The 21,708-nt window shown below is 25.2% G+C and overlaps 2 protein-coding genes across 3 annotated transcripts in view; one reads left to right on the top strand and one right to left on the bottom strand.

The window, feature by feature from the left end:
- The first annotated feature begins 61 nt into the window (after positions 1–61).
- On the top strand, positions 62–19,494 carry LOC107438747 (sorting nexin-8). Of its 2 annotated transcripts, none has more exons than XM_016051100.4 (13): positions 62–212; positions 1,079–1,206; positions 2,241–2,373; positions 4,783–4,976; positions 5,902–6,019; positions 6,258–6,379; positions 7,607–7,687; positions 7,771–7,931; positions 9,888–10,020; positions 10,104–10,172; positions 12,259–12,357; positions 12,430–12,585; positions 15,892–19,494. In XM_016051100.4, exons 1-13 carry the CDS (start codon positions 191–193, stop codon positions 15,982–15,984), a joined length of 1,509 nt encoding a protein of 502 aa, XP_015906586.1. In that variant the 5' UTR covers positions 62–190; the 3' UTR covers positions 15,985–19,494. The 2 variants fall into 2 exon arrangements, with proteins under 2 accessions (XP_015906586.1, XP_015906587.1); XM_016051101.3 differs by lacking the exon at positions 62–212 and adding an exon at positions 334–356.
- A 985-nt stretch (positions 19,495–20,479) lies between these two features.
- LOC107438745 (thymidine kinase, cytosolic) overlaps positions 20,480–21,708 on the bottom strand; it is a 9,576-nt gene continuing 8,347 nt past the window's right edge. The window contains exon 7 of the mRNA XM_016051097.3: positions 20,480–20,768. Coding sequence (XP_015906583.1) covers positions 20,634–20,768 — 135 coding nt within the window. The 3' untranslated portion in view covers positions 20,480–20,633. The remainder of the gene's footprint in view (positions 20,769–21,708) is intronic.

Raw genomic sequence — 21,708 nt, 5'->3', positions numbered from 1 at the left:
TTTCTTTTACAGAGTTAAATTTCTTTATTGCAGTGATTTAATATATTTTTAGTCTTTAAAAATTAGTTATTGATTATAATTTGTTACAAAATTGAATAAATTAGCAATAAATATTTTTATCTTTCATGTATCAACAGAAAAGAAACATTGAGTAGGAAATGGGGGCGTGACTTATTTATTTTGGGTGACCATGGCAGCGGATTTGGCGTTCGGTAATATTTTTAAACTTTAAAATTTTTGAATAATTATAATTTTAAACATTATTAGCTGGTCAATTAAAGGTTGAGGCCTAGTAACTACTTTTATTTTTGTACTGTTAAAGTAAAACGTAATTTATTTCGGAACCTACTAGCAAGGTCACTAACTACTGAGGATGTCTAATTATTCCTAAAAATTTCTAAAGAAAATTACTTTCACTTTCAAATTATTTAAAAAACATTTTTTTTTTAATTATCGCCCTGAAATAAACGTTTTGTTTTCAACTGTATTCTTGTGTTTTACTCCTGAAAACATATTGCGTAGTATAATACTATTGCACTGGAAATTAAAAAATATCCTATGTCTAGTTTTCATTTCGCATTCAAAAACTGATTATAATTAAAAAAGATGCTAAGCAATTTATATTCATGATTATATTATCATATCCATTAGTATTTTAATGAATGTAGCTTAGTGTTCAATTTTCTTGCAAGCTAATAATCTTAAACAAATATTAAGACGAAATTACTGTTTGTTTTATATTTCTACTTCTGCTGCAGTAATTTGGATGGAAAATGACTGGTGTTAAATCATATGAGAACTTCTATGTTACAGTATTTTAATGCTTTTGACCGTCTATCATTTTAATTTTTTTTCTTGTAGTTTACCGTATCTTTTTACACTATTAGAGTAAAGAAATAACGTTGAAGGATCACTTACCTGTTTCAAATTTAATTTGAATATTTAAAAATAAAATTAAGATAGATTTGTTACTTTCAATTTTTGTAGAGGCACATCTAAAAAAGTGACAGCTTGAACAGAGCCATCCTGTGCAGTTGTATATACTGTTTTTGAACTAATAAATTTCCATATTTTTCAGGCACTGTGCCACCATTCTATCGAGAAATGTATGATATTGTTTGCGCTAATCAAGAAAATGTTGTAGATCAAGATATGTTCATTAAGCTATTAGTGAAATCTAGCTTACCCAAACAAACATTGTCACAAGTAAGTTGAAGCAGGTCTTGATTTGAATGATATTTTAGTAAATATGAGTATAAATTATCTTTAAAATTTGCACATTACACGCTTTTATTACTTCATTTATTGCAAAGGTTTAACAATTTTGAGTTTATATTTATTTGACTTTAAACTTTTTAAGAAGGGTAGATATTTTAAGATTGTTGTAGAAGACATCCGATTCCTTATAGGTCTGGTGGCAGAATTTAACGCGTTAATATGCAACACTCTTTTTATAAATTCATATTTGTTTGCTAGTACAAAACAGAGTCAGGCAAAGTGTTATTTTAAAAAAATTAAGATCAATTTAACATACATGTAACATATTATGCAAGCATTAAGAATAATAATTTATACAAAAAGCTTTATGCAAATTTAATTTGAATATTATACAACTATGTTTTGACCAAAAAGAGGAAAAAAAAAATGCCTTTACCAAATCCAATAAAGAAGTCAAAATGGGAATATATTATTTATAAAAAAGTTGAACTAGTCAGTTGGTGGTAATATGTAAAAATAATTTTTCATTTTAAGAAACAAAACAAATAGATTTTTTTTTTTTTAGTATTTTAATTTGTAGTCTTTTATTTTCAAATGAAATTCATTATTATACTATCACAAATGGTTTTGAGATATGTAAAATAATAACTAGAATACTGAATATTAAGAGAACTGAATGTAGGTTATAATGTTACATCAACAGAAAACTGATTTCATCGAATTGGTAATTCAGTAAGATTAAAACGTTTCTCTTCTATCTTCATTATCGTAAATGATGTTAAACGAGAATAAGCGTGGAATTACACTTGCAAGGTGAAGATGTTTTTAAGCTTTTTTTTTACATCAGATTTTTTTTAAAAAAAGAAAACTATTCCTTGTTTTTTATAAATGATGATAACAATGACTTTTCTTTTTTGTTTGATATTTAATTTTTATTTACTCTCAGTTTTTAATTTAGGCTTTTTTTAAAAAAATACGAGATATTTTCTTTAAAAAAAAAGTTTATTTTGTTTGATTTTTAGATATGGGAACTTGTAGATACCCGACAAGGCTATTTATCACGATCTGGTTTATATAAAGCCCTTGCTTTAGTAGCATTTGCTCAACAGGGTAAACAAGTCAGTGAAAAGCTTATTCAAAATTTCACTGGAGGAGGTACTTATAAATTATTTTCTTTGTGCTAGAATTATATATTTTGAATGTATTAACTCTTTCATGATTTTTAAGCTAATATTTTAATATCAGATACTTATTTAAGAATTTAGTTCTAAGCTTCGAACATTGGCAATATATTTTTTCAGTATCCTAGCAATCAATTAAGTAATTATCTTGACGTGTTTTGGATTCAATGTTTATTTTTTAGAGTTGCTAATTTGTTATAACTGATTATTTTCGGAAAAATAAAATGTTTTAAATGAAATAAAATATGTTGTCTTTGACATAGAATACTGAGAAAATTAGTTTTTATAATATTAAAAATTATGCTCCTACGTTAAAAAAAGTAGAAAAAAGATAGTGTATTTTTAAGGGGTTGAAGATGTTGTATGCCTCCTTAAGTATCTCACCTTATTTTAAGCATGAACTTTTTTTCTTTTATTAATAATTATTATCTTTCAGTAATATTTGGTGTTATACCATTGTATTATCATAAATTAATATTTTTTAAATATTATCTGAAATACATTTTTTTTAAAGAAATAAATAAATCATGATATAATTTACTTGCATTAAACGTTTTTTAGATAAGAATTTACTGTCAAACCTTTCAACTAGGTAAAATACCTATTTACTTTCAAGGTATTAATTTAAAGTGGCAAAGATAAATTTCTTAAGAGCCATTTATGTGATGGAAAGTTGCATAATCCCTACTTTTATGAAATAAAATGGATATTATTATTTTTAATTTATTATCTAAAATAAATAAAATGGAAAAAAGTAACTTTACGTTTGAAAGCTAATAATTTAAACCAACTAGAAAACAGATTTTAACTTATGTTTAAAAATCTACTATAACCTGAAAATTGCTTCACTTTTCAGTTCGTTTTATAACTAAACCAAGGCATGAGATCTCTTCACATTTGCTGGAAATGATATAGGGTTGTTTGTTCATTACCATTATCATCAGTTTGCTCATCACTCATCAACATTACTTTTATAATAATTTACACCAATACTTTTAAAATATAACTTTTTTTAGTCTATCCAATGTGTTTAATTTTTATCTTTTACTTAAAACTCTGATAAAAATAGTTTTCAATTTATGTAAGAGTGATTTATTTAGATTAAGGGTCTTTAAATTCTTGCTTAACAGGCTTTATGGTATCTATCAAAAGGTTTACCTGTGACTGTTGCTATTATGACCACTTTAGAAATAATTAAATTTATACTAAAATGTGATATAAAAGTTGGAATGCCAATTTTATTAAGTGTGATTTTATTTTTCAATTTGAATATTCACTTTTAAAAAATAGTGTCTACTGTTTCATTTGTATTCTAGAATGTGCTTTTAAGTACTGAAAAGATGGGCATCCTGATTTACATAGTCTTAAATAGTTTTTGAAATTCAAACAAGTATTTAGATAATGAAAATGGCAATAAGAACTAAAGATTATCTATAAAAATGAAACAGAAAAATAAAATCTGATCTTCTTGAGAATATTTCAAAGCTGAACGTCTCAGTTTTCCAATTACTGTATTTTCAAGAAAAAGATTTAAAAAAGTCTAATAGAAAACCTCTTACTTGCCATGTCATAATAAAAACTTGATTAAGAACAAAAGTTTTTTTAAAAAAAGAATAAGCTAGATAGAAATCAAAATGAAAATTGTTCTTAATTTTTAAACACAAAATGTAATGCTAAAAATATATTAGTTTAACTCCTTTGTCATATTTTTAGAAGACAATGACTATTAAGAATAAGAAATTTTGATAAAAAAAGCAATAATTATGAATAATAAAAAAACAAAAGAGAAACAGGAAAAAAGTGACAGTGAAAGAATCAGTTTTATTAGTAAAGCTCTGTTAAAATGTTGCACTATAATAGAAACAGCAAAAACAAAATATTTTTAGTTCTTGAAACAAAAAGTGTTGATAAAATGACAAAGTTGATTTGGCTGAATGTAATTTTAAAAAAAATTAACATTACAAAACTCATAGTTCAGTATAAAGTAATCTAGTTTTGATTCTTCAAATTTCGCTTTTCCATTTGTCTTCCAGAACATAAATTTGCAAGCCTTAGAACTTAACAAATTTGTGTGAAAACTATTTCTAAGAATGTATAGTAAAAAATACTCTTTTAGAATATTCTTTATTAAATCTATTAAAAAAATTAAAAAAAAAATTGTTGAAAGAAGTTTTCTAATAAATACTTTGTTGCATATTTCTCCTAACAAATAAATGTTCATAAAAGAATGCCGAGTAGTGGCTGAATATTCATTTCATCCTATTTTTATTTATACTAATTTTTTAAACACATGATTTATTAAGTGTATTTTAATTCATAAAAATTTATTTCTTACTATTTTCTCAATAAGTTATTAAAAAATATTCTATTTTTATTAAATTAGAGTTGCCGAAACCTTCTTTGGGTGATTTGACAGACCTAAGGATTTTGAGTATTCGTTTAAGACGAGAGAAAAACCCTATGCGACTAGGCCTGACTTACCATGAAATTTGTGCGTTGGACAGTGTTCAAATAGCATTAGTTCCTGAAAAGAAAGGATTATTTTTAAAACATGTTGAATATGAAGTTACTAGTCAGGTAAATACAATTTTCAATTTTTCATAAAATTTATAATATTAGTAAATTAAATGATAAAAAGTAATTCATCAATTTGCAAACTGTTGGTATTAAAATGTCTCTTCACAATTTACTATTCATACAGTTTAGTTGATTGCAGAATTTCATGCCTATATGAATGAAAAAAGCATAAAAAAGGTTATGAGTCTAGCTGTATTGCATCGAAATGAGAATATTAAATATCGTTTTTTATTTAACACTTTAAAGGAGAAATCCTCCATACTTGTCGACTCAGATTTTCATACATTTGTTCTCTTCAAAATAAATTGAATAGCAATCAGTGTAATATTGATTAATGGTATGACAGTAAATAGATAAAATCAACTAAAGTCATAGCAGAAAATTACAGTCACATTTCATATTCAAAGAATCATTTTCATTTCTTAATCTTGTCATTGATATCAATTGATTTGATCTTTACTATTATTTTATCTATTATTTTCCTGAGCATTGTTGTCTGGATGTTCTGTCAACTATAGTAACTATTTCAATGCAACTTAATATTTCAAGCTTGTTGTATACCAATGCCAAATGAAAGTATTAGTTAAGTCTGTCTCTAAGTTTTTTTTTCTGTCAATTAACTATAAAAGTTTGAAACTTCTATTTTAGTAGCAAATTTTTTTTATTCAAGAGGAAGTGAAACTTAATTTCAATCTTCATGCTGTATTGAATAATTCACTCTTTTTATTCAAAAGAATGTAGAATCATTATTGCATCTGGTATAAAAAATGAGAATTTTAATATTTGTCATTATAATGGCACAGACACAGAGTTAGGGGCCATTTTAAAGCATAAAATTTGTTTAATTAGTATAATTTAATTTATGATATTTAATATTTTTCTAAAGTTATTTTTTTTAATTACATTCATTTTTTATCATTTATAGAGAAATAAATCTAATGTTCAAAGAAGATATAATGATTTTGTTGCTTTACAAGAGCTTTTGTTACAAAAATTTCCATACAGGTTGATTCCTCAATTACCACCTAAAAAAGTAATGGGAGGTAAGAATTTTTTTCAATACATTAATGAACTTAAATGTATCTTTAGTGTCAAAATATGGCCACATTAACTTTAAACATTGTTTAATGTCACTTGTCTTTTTTTTTCCTATTGTATTTATGCTATTGCTATAGAATTGTAGAGTCTTTTTTTTTTTTTTTCTTTCTATAAACGTTTCAATTCATTTTATTATTTTTATAGTAAAAATATGCTTCTAAATAATGCCATTTTATTTTTAAGCTGATGAACAGTTTTTAGAAGATAGAAGAAAATCTTTAAAAAGATTTCTAAACCTTCTGGCCAGACATCCTGTTATTTCAGAAGACAAAATACTTCATTTTTTCCTGACATTTTCTGGCACAGTATGTTTCTTTCCTTTTTACTACCTTGGAATATCATTTTTTTATCAAAAAATATTTTATTAATAGATACCTTGAAACCTGACAAAAGTTTAAATTGGATCAGCATTTTTCACAAAATATATATTAAAGAAGTAACAGAAGTTTAAAGCAAAAAAATAGAAGAAAAATTTTTTAATAAAGCATAAATAAAAGTACATAAATGAACATCCATAGTTTCAGTTCTATTAACATATATATATATATATATTCAGTTCTACATTTCTATTTCATATGTTAGAGATAGTAACGAGATAAACATGTGCAAAATAGTTTAACCTGTAGGAACAGAGGAACAAGTTTCAACAAGAAAATAATTAGGGAGCTAAGAAACAGATATGAGGGAATTTGGTGGGAACTCCAGAATGCAACAAATTAAATTAAAATAGACTCCCAAAAATTTAGTTAACGGCCAAGAAAGGTCATTAACTAAATTAATAGAATTTTTAACAACTTAGAATTACACCCAAAAATCAAGTTTAAAAAGGGAAGAGCAATGTTGACTGATTTTAGCAGAAAATGACTCAAATCTGTGATTTGAATTTCAACTATGTAGTAATAAAAGATCAGTTAATGCCCTGATTTTGGGCATATCTTATGTGTTCTTTAAGTTTAAGGATACATTTAGTTTGCCTAATGTATGCAAGATCACATTGACATGAAATTTGATAAATACCAGCAATAGCGTATTTAAGGTTAGTGAAATTTGCAGTTGAAAAAACAACTTTAATCACAAATTTATTAAAAATCTTACCAATTTGGAAACTAATTTTTGGATTATAAGGTAAAATAATTATATTGCTAAAGTTCAAACTATAGAGTTAGGGAGATTGCTAGATTAATTTCCTATTACTGGAACCAATAATATTAGAATGAAAACCCTGGTCCACAGCAATAGCTTTAAAGGAAAGGATCTCTTCATTGAAGAGATAACTATTTGAACAAATTTTATAAGCACAGTTACAAGTGTATGTAAGGCAGTTATCTTCAAGTTGCGGGGAGGGGATGAAATATTGTAAAAATATTACATGGCACAAAGTATGTCCTATCATTTGTTGGATAACAGAATTTTCATTGAAACAAAATGAAACTGGTAAACAAGTTTTCACTGTACTGTCGTATTTAAATTAGAACTTTATTATATGTTACATTTAAAAAAAAAAAGATGTGAATCGTTTAATATCTTTTCAGGATCTTCAACACAAAATGAAGGATCACTTTCGTGGAGTTTTAGATGAATTTAATTCAAATGAACAAGCTAATGATGCAGAAGTATGGGCTTCATTTTTTTTAAAAATATTTTATTTCTGTATGATATTTTTAATGATTAAATGCTTTTTATTTTAATTTTTTAGGAATTAGTTCCTATTGATTCATTTAATCAATTATCCATTGTCAGAGAGCAGATGAAACAAGTATACAATGGTTTTCAACAATTGAAAGAAGTTACTGAAAGGGTTGTTGACAGAGCAAAGCAAGAGTCATCTGATATGCTGTTATTCGGAAAAGAATTGTGGTACATTTTCTATTTATTTTATATCATATATTAAATATTAATGTTTTTTTCTGCTTTTTTTCCTTAAATACAATTGATCTCACTATTTTTGCTCCATGACGAGGTTTATTCTATTTTGTACAAGTTCTATGAACTTAAGACCTTGTTTAGAGCATTTAATTTCCATACCTTGAGTATATAACATCATATGGATGTAGCTGACTCTGGTTCTGTATCAATAAATTCAGCAGACAATTTTTTATTTTCAGTCTTTATTATTGCTGTGCTTGATATCTTTTAGAGTATGATCACTGTAAAAATACTTTTTGTACTAATTGTTTATGTTCTTTAAAATTACATTTCCTTTTAATTAAGTAATAAATAATTATTATTTTTAAATTAAAAATTAATATAAAAAAGTAGTTTTAATGTGCAGTCCAAAATCGTTTAACGATCTCCTCCAAACAATGGCAATCACCAAGAAACAAATATAATTTTATTTAACCGAATTTATTCCATACGATTTACATGAGATTGAACCTCTGAACAGCAATATCTGAGCAATAGCCATTTGTTACTAGCATGAACTTTGTTTCAGAAGATGATGTATTTTAGTTAATTTGTTTCACCTATTCATCTTATAGCTTGCAATAATTTTAATTGATCATTATTAAGAAAATTATCCTTTCACGGTTAAAAACGGAATATATAACCATTGAAGGTTAAAAAGAGGAATTAAATAGTAAAAAATTAATTAGCCTATGAAAATGTGCTTTACTACATGAGTAAGGATAAAAGCAAATTAATGTCATTTAATGAAGAAAAATGCTAATCATTGGGTCAGTAATTTAGGGGATTAAATCAACTGTTTGTGAATTAAATCTGTATTTTATTTTTTAAACAATCATTTTATTGATAACTTAAAATAATGGCCACTACTTTACACCATTCACATTTCCGCTAGAGACCATTGTTCAGATGTTTTACTGTAATAAAGTTATAATTAATATTTTTTATTTTGCTAATTATAAAAGTAATTGAGAATTACGTCCTATTATACCATGTTATAGCTAAAATATGATCTTTGTTATAACTCCTTTTTTCTGTTCACATCTAATTGTTATGTTAGATGTTGGTCATTGTGTTTCTAATCCAGGTCTACAAGTTTAAAGACTAAAACAACATTTCTGTCTTTACTTTGTCACTTTTTATCTCATTCATATGTGCTATATTTTACATTTTTCTTTACTTGCCATATTTTGCTCCTATGTTTCTTCTTAGTATCTTGGTCAATTTAAAAGGCAAATCCAAATATTTGATTTTATAAATTTATAAACTCTCGAGTTAACATGTCAGTTATAGACAACATTACTACAAATTGAATGTGTGATTCATAAACTAATAAATGAAATCCATTAATATGGATCATGAAGATGTGATGATCTTTGTAAGCCACATGAATATAAATCAAAATGCATGACTTATAAATTGCGTTATCGTTGTATCACAATATTTATTCTATTTGCATTATTTTGTACCAATATCTTGTTATAACTTTTTTTAACTTCTGTTCATAAACATTTTTTTTTTAATTATTAGTATGCACAAATATTTTCCAATCACTGCAAATGCCAAACTATGGTAATATTAAAAAATGTAACAGAATTTCAAGGGAACATTTTTTTCATACTGACTTTACCCAAATTCAAAAAGCTGTAAAAGTAAAACAGAAACTTAAACACATTGGCTTCTGAATCAATGATCTAAACAAATCTTTTCGTGCAGAAAAAAAAGTTTTTTTTTCTTTTAAATTATAATTTACAAAAAATTTACTTTGTAATTTATATAGCATCAAAACTACGACTTTTTTTAGGAATAGTACCTCTGGATTATATGAAGTTAACTATTCTTTGAATGTTTATTAATATACTTATAGTTTTTTTCTTTCTTCCATGATCAATATTTGTTTTATTCCAGCTCTTTGGCTAACAGTGCCAGTGCAGAATCTGATTGGGGTTCCGGAGGTAATGAAACATGGGATGATTTGAAAAGAGGCATGAAAAATATTCACCCAATGCTATCAACTGTTTCCTCTGCATATCTTGATTTGGTTAGTATATTCTGTTCTCAAATTTATTTACTTAAAATAAAATTTATAAAGAAGAATAACATTTCTATATCTTAATATTATAGGCATCTAAAGAAGAGGAAGAAGTTTTGGAAGAGTTAAATTTATTTTTAGATATTCTTACTGCATACAAGGTATGTTAAATAATTTACTTTGCAATTCCGTTCAACTTTGTACTAATATTTATTTGTTTGAAATAAAACATACATAGTTCCCTTGATATACCAGTCTAAACAATGTTTTGTTGCACTTTAGGGGTGGCAGAAACAAGCTATTTTTCAACTGTGGGGGGGGGAATTAAGTTTTGTTATTGATTTATTTGGCATTGAAGCTAAACAGTAAATGATTTTTTGAAATGCAATAATGCATTAATAATATGATTAACAAATGGGTTAAATGCAACACAACATTTTAAAGTAGAAACAAAATTTATTTCAAGATTTATTTTTTTAAAAGCACATTATATTTAAATATTTTATATAACATTAATTTTAAAGTATATTAACTTAAACTTAATTAAATGTATTGAATTAAATTGTTCTATAAAATTGTAGAGTACATTAAAGAATCAGTCAAACTTATAACTTATTTTTTTGATAGCTTGCTAGGTTGAGTAATTTGGATTCCTAAAGTGGTTTGGATTTGGATAAATTTTTATAAAAATTACTCATCAACGCACTTTTTTTATTCAAGGACAAGGGAGAAAAAGAGATTTTTAGCAGGATAACTATCAAAAGTATAGGATACCAGCTTTTTGTTTCAAGAGGTTTCGATAAAAAAAATGTACATTGATGAGAAATTTTTATTAAAAAAAAAATTCTCACATACGAAGCACTCTATTGATTAAAGTAATTTTAAAATTTAATCAGAAAATACTGGCTTTAACACTGATGGTGACTTGAGTGCCTCCAGCATCAAGTCAATAAGTATCATCTTATCTGGAAAGTATAAGAGACAGTTGCACAGTACTGACCACATTGTCTCCATCATGCCATTAGTCTCAAAATTATGGAAACTTAACCACCATGATCTCTTGGTTGATCATTTTAGTTCTTGCAAGAGTACTATTGTAAGATATAAAATTCATTTCTATCTCATGAACATAACAAAGTCGTATATTGTTCTATTTGTCACATATTGCTTAAAAAGTTGTAATAAGTTTTTTTTTTGGCAGTACTAGGAAAAGAAAGGCATTTCTAGCATTCTACTGATAGAAAGAAGATAATAAGTTAGGTCTGGAAACATTCCTGTTTTGCAGCAGCTTTGTAAAGTTGGAAAATAGTGATACATTAAAACATAACATAGTGATTAATAAGTTTTAAAAAAATTATTAAAAAATAAATGTTTATAAACAATGGTATTAGGTATTTAAAGAATAAACATGAAGCTAGATTCCCACATTTTAGTAATAAGTGTTCACTAAGAGCCAAAATGGAGTGAAATGTCAGGCGTCAAATTATTATTATTATTTTGTTGCTATTTTGATTTATTTATTCCTTTTGTAATTTCAGTGTTCCATTTGTAGTTCTCAATTCCATTTTGTTGCTAGTTATAACACTTAAATTACATGCTTCTTTTTAAAGTATGGTACTTCTCTTAAAAGCTATATTTATTACTATTTCCATAGAAAGAGATTTTGTGTGTTTTCAAAAAATACTCTCAGATTAGTTGAATTTTTCATAACTTAGCACATATCATTCATTGACCAAGTGCCAAAATTTTTTGATAATCATTTGCTGCAACATACCAGTTGGCAAATGACGAATTTTCGTCATTTGGATACTGGTGATTAACTGTGAATTTTTATAATACAGATGGATGTGTGTTAATATATTTTTGGCATCTAATATAGACTTAATACTAAGTTTAAAAATAAGCACATTTTTAATTTATAGTTTATTAATTGAATAATATCCTACCAAGTAACTCTTATTTTAAGATATATAGTAATTAATATACAGAAAGTTAATGTTTGAAAATAAAAAGATCTAGCTTTTTTATATAATATATTTTTTAATAGAAAAAGTTGATAAAAATTTATTATAATAACTTATAATTTTTAAAAAGAATCTAATTTTTCTAACTGATAATCTATTTCATGCTATAATAATTTTTTTTCACAAATAATGTAATAATGTGATTTTTACATACTTTCTTGAAATATTAAATTGTTAGTTAGTGATATTTTTAAAACGTATAACATTTTATAAAAAAATTTAGGAACTTTGTGATCGATATGAACAATTTAACAGCGTAGTAAGACAGAAAAGTTCGAGGAAACTTCTAGCTCGTCAAACATCTACAAATCCCATCGTAGTGGTAAGTATTTTAATTTATCTTGTTTCCATAAATTAGTTACTTTAACTGGACTAACTTCTGCTTTTATCATAGGATGCTGAAAATCAAGCTCATCAACTGAATGAAAAGAGAAATTATTTTTTTCTACATTGTATTCATATGGAAACACAGCTAGTTCATACCTACATGCAAGTTCTGGTAAAAGTCCTTCAATCTCTAGTTAGTTTGCGGACTAAAGGATTATCAAATGTAAGTAGTTTTTTCTAATTTTAGAGTTTTATTAAAAATAAATAGCGTTAATGTTGCTTATCTATGATATATTTTAGGTTTGCATTTTTATATTCTTATAGCAATATCTTTATAAAATACTTGGTTTAAAATGGTCAGTTTTCTATATCTGCATCCTTTATTATTGCAGTGCTTACTTTAAAGCTATTGGATATTTTTTTGCTCTTTATTTAAGTCTAGAGTTTACCTTTTTTTTAAAAAATTAATTTTAACAGAAAGTTTTACATGTTATCTGTTTTTTTAGGTTCTTTTTGCATTTTTTTTAAACATATTTTTGCTTTGCATTTTTATGATATAGTACATATACATATTCTTATAGCAATATTTTTGCATAATATTTGGTTTAAATTTGCTAGTTTTCTGTATCTGTATCCCTTATAATTCCAGTGCTTACTTCTTACCTAAAGAATAATTTTGTTCTTTAGTTAAAACTAGAATTTCCATATTTTTAAAAAAATACTAATTTTAACTGAAGGCTTTAAATGAAATGTAATAATTTTTTAAGGATTTACATACCTTTTGACATCTGGAGTTATATGAAATATTATTTGCAGTGGTAATAAACATCGGCAGAAATGTTTGCAATAAATTGAATTCTTCTAGAGCTAGGACTTTTATCAGGATAACCATTTGACATTTTATATATTTGATTAATTTAATAATATGTAGTGGTGAACAAAAATGTTTCATTTTTAATTTATTAAATATTAATGCATTAAATTTGCTACCATAAAGAAAAAAAGTTTTCAAAAACTGCGGAAATTCCATAGTTGTTGCAGGGTATTGGTTTACCCTTTCCTGTAAAAATATTTACTAGAAACATTACTGGCAAATTTATAAAAAAAATAATTTTTATAGCAGTAAATTAATATTTACTAGAAATTAAATAGTTTTTGTAAATTTTTCTTTATTATTGGATGTTTATAATATTGATCGTAATAATCTGTTTTTTCAGTTGCAACTACAGTAGAGAACCGATTATCCGGAACGATCGGGACTATCGCTATTCCGGATAACTGATTTTCCCGGTTTTCTGAATCGCTACAAAAAGCCGTTTTTTTAGTGTTGAACCCAACTAAAAAAAAAAAAATATTTGGAAATAATCTTAAAAATAAGAAAAAACGATGAGGTAATACACTAATGATTATTTCTGAAATGATGGTAAGGTAAACATCTTTCAAAAAAGAAAGAAAAATCCTAAAATCTTATGAGGAAAAAAAATTTTTTTTTTTTAAATTGCGGGAAAATTTATCGAATTTCGTTCCGGTTTTTTGGTTTTCCGGTTTTCTGATTTCCAGATAACGGGTTCTGTTCTGTATTTAAAAATTTCACATAATTTACAATACTTAAAATGTTGTTTGAATGATTTTGTTCCCTTGTTTACTGGTCTGTATTGCGAAGACAAATATTGATCTTTGTTATAAGGGACAAATTATAAATAGCTGTTTGTGTTGTTGTCAAACAGAGCCATTTTTAAAAAAAAATCTTCTTTTCAAACATTAATCCGAAAAAATTGTGTAAGTCACATATAAGCTGAGGCGGCTTATAAGATGAAGCACACCCCTTTATATAAAGTGAACCATTTTCAAATACCTGATTGATTTGTATACTACTCCCAGTTCCCGCTGTCTACAGTGCTAATGAGAAATATCTTCAGTGGTAAACAGATCATGGTTTAAAATCCTTTCGTTGTCTGGCTGATCATGGAAAGTTTTCCTCTCCATGTATTTTTAAAGCGAGTTTTCATAAATGTGAGTTTATCCCAATGCTTGATTCAAGAGTTACTTTGTCTTCTAGATTGGATTCAAAATTACTAGGCAACAGAGTTCAATACTGATAGCCACAAATGTGACATAGCTCGACTGTTCAACATTTATAAATTAAAATTGCAATTCATGTAATGCATTGATAATGCAGTAGAGCGCCGATTATCCGAACGGCCAATTATCCGAACTGTGTCTGAATTCGTTCTTTTTTTTTTTTTAAAGTTTAGAATTCTTTTTAACTTATCAACAATTTTTTTAAATTTCTGAACCAGTAGATCTACCAGCTGAAAAGATGCCAGGTTATGCAGCAGAAGAAATAGAAGACTGGCGTCGAGACACTGAAAACGTCCCAGGATATCAAATTTTAAATGATGATGAAATTGTTGCTGAAATTTTGAATGAAAATCGGAACTCCACAGACAAAGAGGAAGAAGTATAGGTGATCAAGTTCAAGATAGTGAACCTGCTCATATAGAAAAATGCAATTCATTAGATATTGCAATGAATTGGCTAGAACGTCAAATTGATGTTGATCCAGTTCAGTTGACTTATTTAAAAAGAATAAGGGATATGGCTGCTCAAAAAAGAGCATCTTCTTTGAAACAAAAGTCTTTGTTGGATTTCTTTCGCTATAGAAAATAAAGAAAAATATGGTAAAATCAGTAATTGACAAAAGAAATTATAAAATGCTGAAATATGATTAAAAAAATTCAAAATGAAGAAAAGGAGAAAAAAAAGGAAAAAAATAAGTAAAAAATATTTAAAAATTGAACAAAAAAAAAAACTTTTAAACAGAGCAATTTTAGAAAGTACTGCCAGTCCCAAACCTGGAAAAAGTGTGAAGGGAAGTTAGGGCATAAATAATAATCTTTTAAATTAGATTTCAAACAACTTTCCAATTATCCGAACTTTTCATTATCTGAACCACGTTCGGTCCCAAGCAGTTCGGATAATTGAGCTCTACTGTAGTTTAATTGGTTCATTTATTAACATATTTTTTACTTCAATTAAGCCAGGAATAAATGTTTTTAATTAAAATTAATGTAAGTAAAACTAGAGTTTATTTTGGATAACTTTAAATTTCAAACATTTACCATAAAATGCTTTAGAAACTGGTAGTAAGATTTTCATATGACTGCAAAAAAAAAAAAAAAAAAAAAAAAAAAAAAAAAAAAAAAAAAAAAAAAAAAAAAANAAAAAAAAAAAAAAAAAAAAAAAAAAAAAAAAAAAAAAAACATCTTTTTTTAGAATTTACTTTTAAGATTTAAAATAGAAGTCAAAAGTTTTAATCCACCAAGTATTAAAGTTTGTCAAATTATTTTTTGGTTGTTACATTTCAATTTAGTTATCTGTTTTTGATGGAAATGCGGAACTGCATCTCAATTTATTGGTTGAAACAGCTGGCTTATTAAGTGAATAGAACAAAAGAAATATTTTAATAATTGTTTAGATAATAATCACTTTCATTATTTATGTTAATTTTCATCTTTTTAACCTTTAGATTTCAACAATATGGAAAACTATGGAACCTTTAACAGAAAATTTGATTCCTATACCTGGTACTCCATCTCCTACTTCTACCATTAGTAGGTAACTACAAAATCAAATTTGGTTTTGTATTTCGGATGCCTAAATGAAAACAGTGCCGTATCATTAGAAATTTTTTTTGATGCATAAAGATATTTTGAATATCATGCAATTTATAAATGTGAATATTTTTTGAAGCAAATGAATTACTTTGAATGCTAAAACCTGGTGAATTCCTATTTAAAATATATTTATATATATAGTTGTTATTCATGTCTTTCATTGTTAAAAGCCTCCTTCTCTTTATACTGATTTTTTTTTAGTTAGTTTTTCACATCTATTTATTTTAAGAGCTTTATTTAATTAAATACTCAATTCAGTGATGAATTATATTGTTTTGTGGGATTTTCTCCCCTTATTCAAAATGTTTGTATTCTGATATTTAATATTTTACAATCAAAAAGTTATCAATTGATATTAATCTCATTTTCGCAATTTTCTTGATTAATCTTTTGTAAAATTTTATTAGAATTTTCATTTAAATAAAAATCTTATTTCAGATTTTTATTTAAATGAAATCTAGTACATTGAGAGTTATTTTTATTATCTATTTTTTTTTTGTGTATGCCATTCTAGGTTGTGAGTTATAAAATGATAATAATTTGAGATTATGGGTAATTTTATTATTCTTTAATAATGCATATGAATATGCAAGATAATTACTACAAATATTTCATTGAGTTTTATTATCTTACTTCTAAAATATAGCTATGAGTTTAATGTCTTGAAGACTGCAGTAATAATAAGAATAAGCTTTTGCTAAAAAAATTATTTATAATGTATTTGATTACTTTTCAACTCTCAAACCTCACTATAACTTTCAAATTGTTCTGTTTTTTACCCAAATTCATGTTAGGGTATAACCTATACTTGTTCAGGCTCCAAAAATGCTTTAATATGTTTAGCAAGACATGTTTAACATTTGGGCTATTGGAAGTTTAATAATTAAAATATTTTGAATTATGATTAAGTTTTTCCTTTTGCATGATTGAAAAAAAAATATTTAAAAAATTTTATAAATGATTAGAATTAAAGTTTTATTTGTTTCATTAATGAATTAAAACTAACCAGATTAAATATCATCAGATAGAACTATTTCTTTATGCAGATTTTCAGTTTTAAACTATTCATATAATATAAAAGGTAAAATAAATTAGTTTTAATTTAAAATTGTATGACATACATGCACTATGCATCTTTAACTAACCCTTCTTCTGCTTTCAAATTTTGAGATTTTTTTTTTTTTTATGCTTGTAGTTTCAAGAATTAAAATTAGTGTAATCTCAAAACTTTCAAGACAAATTTTTATGTATGAAACAAAGAAAAGCAATATGTTGAAAATATTACAATACAGTTACTTTATTGTTCAAATAATTTTTTTATAGAATAAAAATTTGATTCTTTTTATTTAGGAGTAAATTAGATGTATTTTCTAAAAAAAATTTATTCTTCTAAACTTAACCTTATTTGTTTTAAACTATTATAAAAAGGATGTTGCCAGCATAACCAGTATGCTTTAAAGCTTATAAAACTGTTTAAGATAGAATGAAAACATAAAAGATTAAAAAAATTTAGTAGTATCAATTTATTTTTGGTTAAGAATTTCTCAGTTTGCTAATTTGGGGCTGAAAACATGAGATCTATCGAACCTTAGGAATTGTGATAAAAAAATTGCCTTTCTCTCAAACATATTATAAAAATTGTTATCCCCTTCAAAATTAAAATAACCTACAAAGGTTTTTTATTACTATCTTAAATCAAAATATTTATAAAGAAAATTTAATTATTCTATTAAAAGATTTGATTAGTAATTTTCTGGTTATATGATAGAACAATTATACTGTTTTCCATATAGTTTATCAATGCTTAAGTTATATGCACTTTAAATTGACATCATTAATCTTACTATTTTCTTCTGAAACTTAAATTTTTTTTTTTTTGCTTATTTATAAATTGAAACATTAATTTGTATAATGAATAATTCTCAAAAAAAGTCTTGGTTGTCTCAGTTATAAAAATGTTTATATTTAAATGCTTGTGCTCTATGAAGACAATGCTATTCATAAAAAAAAAACGCTCAAATCTCTTCCGCAAGTATTAAAAAAAGGTAACTTCAGTAATTAATAACTAAATCTGTTAATTAACCAATTCCATAATTATTATTTATCAATTATATTATTTTCTATAACTTTTATAAAGTATTTCATTTATTTACCAACACGTTAACAAATTGTGTACAAAAATGTTGTTCATCTTGTTTTTTTATATGAAACTTTTGATGAACATTTCTTAAAAGCCAATCATAGATCATCACCATTTTCAATCTAGTATTAAGTAATGAACTTTTTAGTTTATTATTGAAAAAAGGATAAAAGTATTGAGAAAGCCTACATAAAATTGTAACTTTTTATAAGTAGTTTAAATATATGTACTAATAAAAATTTCCATGTTTCTGAAAAGTACGAAAATTAACAGACGAATATCTTGTAAGTTATATATTTTTATAATAAAAGTTGACTTCAATGCATTGTTGATAAAATTTGCAACTTATAACATGTTTTATAGAGGTGTAAAAAAAATTTCCAGCCAAATGTGTCTTCCTATGGTATATTTGAAGTATTTACTTTGCGTGTTTGTTTTGTCTGATCATAATTTAACCCTTTGACATAGAATTTTTAAAATTTAGGTCAAAATAAGTGAAGAAATATTAAGCATTTTAATAATGTATAGTTTTGAAATATAGTAGCATTTTTTTTTTTTTTTTGCACTCAAGTTAAAATCTTCCAAACGTGGCTCACTTCCAAACAGTTACTTTTCAAATTTGCAGTTTTTTAGATCGGTTGTTGATCATTGAAAATTTCTTAATTTACAAAATCAGTTATTAATAAATTTTTGAATATGAATGAAGAAAAAGTTGTAAAACTACCTGCTTTGGATTTTGAATTTTAGTGCATACATAATTCTGATAATCTAAATTTTTTTTTATATATATATAATTAAAAAATGCTAAAATATATCAAAGGGATAGTGGTGTCCCATCTGTGTGAAAGGGTTAAAATACAAATGCCAAATTTTATAAAAAATTTTGCTCATCATTGAAAATATTTTTTTTTATTTTTATAAAAATGAAATTTTTATGTTTATTAGAAATTAAGTAAAGCAAAGGAATTCATTAGCAATGAAACTTTTTTATTTATAATTAAAACCTATTTTTTTATAAATTACAAATTATTATTTCTGTTCTTGAAAAAAAAAAATGCAGACCTGAAAATGCTTATTTTATTGATCTGACTTTATATGTATCTTTTGATTATATCTATGCGTTCTTGATGCCTGTGTCTAACAATCAAACCAATATTTGGGTATAATGTGATCTGTAAAGAAATATTTATTATATCCTGTTATATTTGAAAAATATATAATTTTCATATATTCCGGTGATCATTCCAATATATTTACTATGTTATTCTATGCTTATATAAATTATGACGTTGCAATAAATGTATTTGTTGATAAATCTTTTAGTTTTTTCTTTCTAAAACATTACTCATGATTTTGTTATAATTTCAACGTAAAATAATGATGAAACTTTTCGAAATCTTTATATTATATTTATCTTAACAATAGCTATACCGTATTTTTCTTATAAATCTAGACAGCAATTTGACCAATTTTTTTTTTAAATATAGTCGAAATACATCTTTATCAAATATTTGTTTAAAAAATTAATGAAAAATATGCCTTACTATAAACTTGGTACTTAATAGCTCGTCATATTTTTTTGTGTAAAAAACATTCAGCAACCATCGTATATACAATCGCACAAAACATGTGTGCAGTCCCACAATTCAAACAAAACTTCTAATCACAGCAGATTATTATTCAAACCGCATGAACACTAGATAAAACAAAATGATTTAACAAATTCTACTGCACCCGAGTTTTCTAGAGATAGTAAATATATACTTACCAGAGTTAACTTGGGATAATCTGGGAAGTGGTTAAACATAATTGATATCAGTTTTAGATAAATTACGAATATTAATATAAACTTACAAAATGTGCTTTTTGTAAATTACCTTTTTTGTGGCCACCTTGATACAGTGAAATGACTGACTACAAAAGGCTCGATTCAAACTACGTCTACTAATAAATGATTAAATTTTTAAAAAAAGAAAAAGTTTTTTGGCTTAATCATTAACAATTTTCTTAGTAAATTGAGAAAAATAGATGTCTAATAATCTTGATCTTATGACTGTTGCAATTCAATATTTACTCTTTTTTAAGCAATATCATCATACCTCAAGTAATTTTCATTACGAAAAATGTTGTCATGCGCAGTGAAGTAGTAGTTCGTGTGTGATGAAATACTTCAACCTCTTCAATATTTCATTAATACATTATTCTTGGTGATAAAATTTAAATCACTAATAAAAATAAAATATGAGCTTATGTAATCAGAGAAATATTTTTAAACTACAATCAAAGAGATTTGACAAAAATATAATAAACATTTTCTTTATTAAAAATAATAGTCATATGTAATAAAATATATAAAAATGCTAATGATTTTTTTTTTTTCATGACCGGGCTGAATAGCGAGCAATACACACGTTTATTAAATGTAAAAACAAATGAACTTTATAAAATGCAAACTCAAGTACAGCAGTCAACTTTTTGTTTCTTGGGAGATGATTCACACAAGGGCATCGATGAATTTCGGATTGGGTCTGAAGTATAGCAACGTCGACACACAGCCATATATTTATCTGTACCGCCAATGACTTCAAGCTTAAAAAATATAATTTTAAGATCTTAAATATAGTACAAAAACATTAATTGCTCAAAAAAAGCAAATAAAATAATAAATAAATTGAAAAAATGGACAAATAAAAGTGATAGGTCTTATATCAGTAAAATTATACAAACTGTTATTAGTTCTAGTATTAAGGATTGATCAATTTACTGTGTTTTGTTACAATTTTTAAATTCATATTTTAAAAAATGTTCAAAATCTGCCCTTTGCTTTAGAGCAAAGCTTAATTTGTTAGAGCATATTTTTTATAACCTGTTTTAAGATAGGACAAATGAATTATTGTATCTTGTGAATAAAAACTATTTTCAGATCTAGAGATTATTTCAAAAAACACTTTTCCTTAAAATATTCCCACAAGAAAAGGGCAGTTATAATTAGATCAAGAGTGCGTTGCAATGTACTATCAAGCTTTGAACAGTACCTTGCACATTAAATTAATTGAAATCGGTAGCCTAAATAAGCTAAAAGCATACTTTGATTTTATCAATAATTAATTATAAAAAAATATTTTGTAAGTTTTTTTTTAAAACAATACAAGTTAAATTAAGTTAATTTTAATCAGTAAATGTTCTCTGAGAAATGAAATTCTCCATCACGGAGAAGAAAAGCGTACCAGCAGATTTATTTTGCCAAAATTTTAAATATATACAATGTAAATTTCTTTTTCTTCTTTATTAATACCTGAAGAAGAGAGAATAAATCTGAGTATCAAATTACATTGTTACTTTCTCTAGATGCAGATGTTTGATCAGTCCTAATTAAAAGTTTTAATTGTTCAAATATAACTTTTCTTGCTTTGTCTATTAACAGTGATGAGGGTAGTCAGAAAGTAAAAAAAAAGGAAATCCAAAAAAAAAAAAAAAAAAAAAAAAAAAAAAAAAAAAAAAAAAAAAAAAAAAAAAAAAAAAAAAAAAA

This window comes from Parasteatoda tepidariorum, chromosome 1 (assembly GCF_043381705.1).
Source record: "Parasteatoda tepidariorum isolate YZ-2023 chromosome 1, CAS_Ptep_4.0, whole genome shotgun sequence".
Taxonomy (NCBI): Eukaryota; Metazoa; Arthropoda; class Arachnida; order Araneae; family Theridiidae; genus Parasteatoda; species Parasteatoda tepidariorum.
The sequence above is the reverse complement of the archived record's forward strand: the minus strand, read 5'-3'. Positions and strand labels throughout refer to the sequence as shown.